Source organism: Tursiops truncatus, chromosome 5, assembly GCF_011762595.2.
Source record: "Tursiops truncatus isolate mTurTru1 chromosome 5, mTurTru1.mat.Y, whole genome shotgun sequence".
Taxonomy (NCBI): Eukaryota; Metazoa; Chordata; class Mammalia; order Artiodactyla; family Delphinidae; genus Tursiops; species Tursiops truncatus.
Genome location: NC_047038.1, coordinates 92,731,251 through 92,737,417, shown reverse-complemented (window position 1 = coordinate 92,737,417; position 6,167 = coordinate 92,731,251). Strand labels below are relative to the sequence as shown.

General features: G+C 40.7%; 1 protein-coding gene across 1 annotated transcript; it reads right to left on the bottom strand.

Annotated features, from left to right (window-relative positions):
- Positions 1 to 354: 354 nt before the first annotated feature.
- On the bottom strand, positions 355 to 5,802 carry CXCL13 (C-X-C motif chemokine ligand 13). Its single transcript, XM_004327085.3, has 4 exons — positions 5,739 to 5,802; positions 4,018 to 4,150; positions 874 to 951; positions 355 to 584 (listed from the first exon to the last, which is right to left on the bottom strand). Exons 1-4 carry the CDS (start codon positions 5,800 to 5,802, stop codon positions 530 to 532), a joined length of 330 nt encoding a protein of 109 aa, XP_004327133.1. The 3' UTR covers positions 355 to 529.
- Between the last annotated feature and the right edge of the window lie 365 nt (positions 5,803 to 6,167).

Sequence of the window (6,167 nt, the reverse complement as noted above, 5' to 3'; positions counted from 1 at the left end):
TCTCAATAGTGAGTTTTAAACGAAGGATATCTATTATGTGAACCCTCTGTCTCTTGGAAGGCTGAAATTCCATGGGTTTCCCAGGCAGCTTTTTAAATCTCTTATGGAAGCTCGCTATTCCTAGGGTGTAAAATGATTGAAATGCATTCCATCATTTCCTCCTTAATTCAAGCCACGTGTTCAGATTTGAGTTTTAAATTCTCATTCCCTTATTTTGTAGGGAAATTCAGCATTCAACAACAGGTATATTTTTGAAAGAAACCTATATCATTTATAACTCAGTAACTATCCTTCAAGAAAGTTTCCTCCTTGATGACTAAGAATGCAAACTCTAAGTTTGTAGGGTACTGTAATCAAAAAAATCTCAAGTTTGCCCCATCAGCTTCTGCAAGGTTATTTGTACATATATTCTCATGCTTGAGCAGATGGGGAAGGTCTTTTTCCTGGAAAACATCCAGCCAAACACAAAACTAAAACTGAGGGCAGGAATGAAGGGGCAATGCAGGTGTTCTTGGTGGTAATATTGGCATCAGGCAATCATTTTCTTAAACACTGGAGCTGGTGAAGTTGAAAAAGCACTTTTTCTGTGAAAAAAAACAAGAGAGTCATGTTTAGAGAAAGGCTTGCCAGAAACTGTGGCTTTCCCCTGGAGATATCAAACAAGGAATACTGTGCCCACTGGTTTCCAGTTTAGTTTACTGAGCTGCTGGAATGAGTCACCCCAACTCTATCTGATAAGAACTAATAGTGAAGAATAGGCATTTGTCTCAGGAACGTCTCATAAATTTAGAATGGTCCCCATTTTGACTACCCGGGAAAGGGAACCCCTTCAGTACAAGTGAAATCTACAAACCCTTGATATGCCTGACTCACCTTGACATTCTCATTAGTTTTTGTGTCCATTTGGCTCTAGGGTTCAAGCAGATAACTGACTTATTCTTCATCCAGGCTCTGGGGGAAAATAAATAAAAATAAAACAGTCCTTCACTTAAGGAAAGAGTTGAGTATAAAAATAAAGATTCCCACATGAAGTGAAATTGGAGGTAGGCAGTTTTGAGTCTGGAGTAGGTGATTTGTAGCATGAGGTCTGATGAATAAGAAAAACCCCATTTGCGTGCTGGTATGTGTGAGCTGGTGGAACTGAAAATTAATGGACAGACTCTCATGTGTCAGAGGTTAGTATTTTGCTGAAAAACTTTACATGAACTAGAGATGGACCAAATAGCTGACTCCAAGGTTTGCTCACTCCTAAAGCTGTATCACGATATCTTTAAAATGTGTTTGTCTGTTGAGCTTGGGAGAACAAAATAGACTACAGAAAACACTCTCTTGAAGACCTTTTATTTGAAGAAAAAAATCTGATGAAATTTATTGTGGGAGAGGTTACAGAGCTGACTGCTCTGAGTGACATCTGCATTTGGTGGAACCATCAGTGAACAAGGCTTTCAATGCTCTAAAAATTAGGCAACAACAAAAGCAGCAAGGATAATTATCAGCTGCTATGGATCAAGCACTTAATATGTGCCAGCCACTATGCTCAGCAGTAATATGAATTATCTCAATTAATCTCACAAAAATCCTGTGCTAAAGGAAATACTATTTCCTCACCTTCAAAAGAGGAATTTGAAGCTTAGAGAGTTTAAATAATTTGTCCAAGATTGTACAACAAATGCATGATAAAGCAGGATTCAAATGAAGCTTGTCTGACTCCTGAACCCCCACTTTTAGCCACCGTTCCACATGGGCATGATCTGAATGGTTACCAAGTGCCAGACATGGTGTTGAGTGTTTTACCTGCAGTGGAAGAAGTGAGGTCTCCCAGGTGACAGCAAACTGGGAGACTCTACTCTCTGTTGGGGTGACCTCAAACAAAACACAATTTCTTGATGTGTCTCTTAGTTTAGCTATAAAATGACAAACAGCAAGAATCCATCCATCTAGCGTTGAAACTCTACCCATGTCATTGAAATGTACAGAGTCAGAGGTCATAGAACTGTTGGGATCTTGGGCAGAGCCTTCCAATTTGGCTCCTGAGTTCATGATAGAAAAACAGATTTCTGACCATGTGGACTTACAGTATTTTCACTCCTGACTGCTATGAGTTGCTCATAATTATTTGCAGCTTTTGCTTCTATATCTGGTTAAAATTCAGAAATGCAGACTCTGGTGAGAAGATAAGAAATCAGATTTTGGGGGGACTTCCCTGGTGGCGCAGTGATTAGGAATCCGCCTGCCAATGCAGAGGACACAGATTCGAGCCCTGGTCCGGGAAGATGCCACATGCCGCGGGGCACCTAAGCCCGTGCGCCACAACTGCTGAGCCTGCACTCTGGAACCCGTGAGCCACAACTACTGAGCCCGCACGCCTAGAGCCCGTGCTCCACAACAAGAGAAGCCACTGCAAGGAGAATCCCGCTCACCGCAACGAAGAGTAGCGCCCCCTCGCCACAACTAGAGAAAGCCCGCACGCATCAACGAAGACCCAACGCAGCCAAAAATAAATAAATTAAGAAGAAAAAGTATTTTTGTCACGTTAAAACAATTAAAGCTAAAGTAGAGAAAATTAGGGTGTATTACTTCCCCTGGTTGGAGGTGAGAGACTTGACTCATGGCAGAGAAACTGGTAAAAATAAAGGAAGAAGTCTCTATTCTCTAGACAGCCAGAGGAACTGCTCCTAAACAGGTTATGGCTATACTTTCCGTCTCCGAGTTTGAGGGCAATAATCATGGTTTAGTCTGAATTGTCACTGTCAAAGATAGTAGTGGAAGTGTAATGCCTTTTTAATGAAAAATTTCCGTACTTATTTTTTTTAAACATCTTTATTGGAATATAATTGCTTTAAAATGTTGCGTTAGCTTCTGCTGTATAACAAAGTGAATCAACTAGTCCACGACCCAAAGCACTAATGTCAAAATGGGGCAAACAAAAAGTGGCTGCTTTCAAATGTTTCATAAGGCTAAAATAGCCAAGGAAAGAGCTGCTAATGAAAGCCAAGCTGGTAGTGCCCTGAGAAGGATGTTCTGTCTGTACTTCAAGGTGCTGTGGGACACCTTGGTTTATTCAAGGTAGATCCAGGAAGAAGAAATCACAGTTCTAAGCAGCGATATGCAAAAGATCTACAAGCTCCCTTTAAAATATTCAGTGCAACAATCCAACTTTGTTGAGCCTCTCCTATTTGCCAGGTAAGGGATAAAGCATCAGGAATAGAGAAATGAATAATATCTGATCCCCGTCTATAAAGAACTTGTTTTCTGGTGCGAATGAAAGAGAAAAACACACAAACCTGATTCTTTCAACACAATGATGCGGTACAGTTGCAGCTAACAGTTGCTGAACATTTATTACTGTGCCTGGCACTATACTAGGGGCTTTACGTGGAGTGTGTAAGGTCTTATTAATGTGCCACGGAAAATGCCCTCATAAAGAAATCCACAGATTTCTCTGGGTGTACAGAAAAGGGAGGGTCACAGAAGAAAGGGGTTATACCATTTCAATAAAAGAAAATATCTATTAAATTTCTTGTAGCCACTACTATCCCCTTAGCCTAAGTCTTTAAACAGAGTTAGGGGCTCCAAGCTGATAGAACCTAAAGCTAAAGGACAGTTCCATGCGATAGACATTCTGACCAAGGACTGCTGTGGGCACTTATTTTCTTGCTCTTCAACTTCTAGAGGACAAAGTGTCTGCTTCTGCTGACAATTGGAATTTGACAGATAAGAGAAGAGTCTTGGTTCTGTCCATTTCTAATGGTGTGACTCAGGGCAGTTAGTTAACCTCCCTAAGCTTCAGTTTCTGCATATGTAAAGGAGTGATAACGATAGACATACCTTAAAGGGCTCTTGAAGGAATAAAATCAGTGAATGTGCAGAAAGCAAGTGCCTTAGCTCAGGACCCCTGCAAAGTATGTACTTGACAAGTATTACTGATTCTCATTTTTAGTTTGAGAATTAATTGCTAGCAACACTCAAAGCAAATCACTTTAAGGAATCATACATTATTGTTTTACTGCAACTTACATGATTTCTGTGTTTGGACATCCATTCCCAGGGGGAAAGATGTGAAGCTTTCCAATGAGGAAAAGGGGGACAAAGTTGAAGGTCTCTCGCATGCATTTACACTTTAAGTTTGTGTTATAGGTCTCCAGGACACCTATAAACACAGAATCAGTTATTTTAGTCCCTTTGGCATATAATTCACAACTAGAACTTAATCAGTAATCTTTCATACTGCACATCTGAAGATTTAAAAATTTCAAGTCGGTGCTTCCAGCCATATGCCTTTAGTTTGTGCACTTCTGTTCGTCTTGGCTTATTTTCAAACGTTTTCTGCCAAAACCTTAAAAATAAAATTAGCTTTTTAAAAGCACAATACCTATTGAAATTTGTGATAGCATTATATTGGTACTCAGATGGTTGTCCATATAATAACATTTGAGAATGGCCATAGTGGGGACTGACAACTCAGTTATAATTAAGGCAACATAAAATTGACTGATCTTCACCCCCAACACACAAAAACCAAGGAAATGAACTAGTTTCCGAGTCCCTGGAGCATTAACAGGCTGTAACGGAGTTCTCCCTCTTATCATACTCCCCAGCCCACCAACCCTCCCTGTCTCTCCGAGGAAATACCACGATGATATTTTTTGTTTTTGTTTAATATGTTGGTCCTCCAACTCAGTTGCAAATCATTACCCAAAAAAAGCCAATCATAAAAATTCGACTATTTGTTTTCAACAACAAAAGTTCTCAGTACTAGATACTTGTATAGGTAACCCATCTCATGCATTTTAAGGAATTCTACCCTCTTTAACCCCAGTGCCTACCACTGTGCTCGACACAGAATTGCAAATAAAAGGGACCAGGCTCTCAAGGTGTCTGCACTTTAGCGGGGGAAACAAGTGAACAAGAACTAAAATACCATAGAATGTTGTATTTCCCCCAAGGCCCAAACTGCATGAATGAGCACAGGGGACTTTACCAGGAGCAATGGAAAGGCTTCATGCAGGGAAAGAGAGATGAGGGTCTTGAAGAATGAAAATAACATGAAACAAAATAAAAATTGGAAAAAAAATCCCCACATTTTAAGAACAAAAATTGGTCCTCTACCCTGAGCAGAGGGTAGCATCCTGTGCATGCATCAGATTCCTTCAGCTGTATAAAAATTTACCACTTCAATTAGATATTTACCTATTTACACAAAGAAAACCTCCCCGTTTAGACTTGGAAGTCTGCTTCTTGGCAGAAAGTGTGTATCTGAGTACCCCTGCTGTACATACAATGGTTCGTGTCAGAGCTGACCCTATAAAATTGTATCAGACGTTCCCTGCAGGAGACCAACAGGTTGAGGTGAATAATCTCTAAATCCTATAAAGTGTTTGGTCGGAAGGGGTAGTGAAAGGCAAAACAAAGAAGAGATACCTGGAGAGAATTAGTTACAGGCAGAGCTGCATCTGAAAAAGGCCAGGAATAGGCAAGCCAAGTGTAAGTCCCATGGACATTGGATCTCCAGTATCTCCCCCCTTCTCTGGATGACAATCTTAATAATACAGATGTTTCCAGCCTCTAAGAGTTAAATCCCTAAGTACCTTACTTTTAGAAATCTGGGAGCAGTTGAGCAGTTTTTTTCCCCCTTCATTCACATCTCCCCTCATTTTCTGATGGAAAAAAAAAAATTGAAACAGCTGAAGACCATTTCAGCTCAAAGCACAAATGACAACATAAGTGAAAGTTCTCACCATGGACTGGAGAGAGGCTGCAGGCCAGCAGCACAAGAAGCAGAGATCCCTGGGTGAACCTCATTCTGCGTCAAGGTGGAGTTCAGACTTTAGTTAGCTCTGGGTCTAAACTGTGAGCTCTCAGCACAGAGATTCCTATTTATTCAGACCAGTAAGGCCCTCCCACTGCCTTTGTCTCCAGGAGGTCAGCTGCATCATCAGTTTTAAAAGCCCCCAAATATTGCTGAGCTTGCTTTTTTAAAACTCCTCTTGCAAATTTTATGAATTTGCTTCAGAGCAATAGTAGTATGGTAAAATGTTTCTTGAAAACGTAGCCTATAAATGGCAGGGATGCTGCAGGAATTTGGGGGTGGGAGTGAGGGAAAGGGTTTTCGGTTTGGAGACTCCACAGCACTCTGTAGGACCACAGTCAGTGATCGTGGCTTTGAT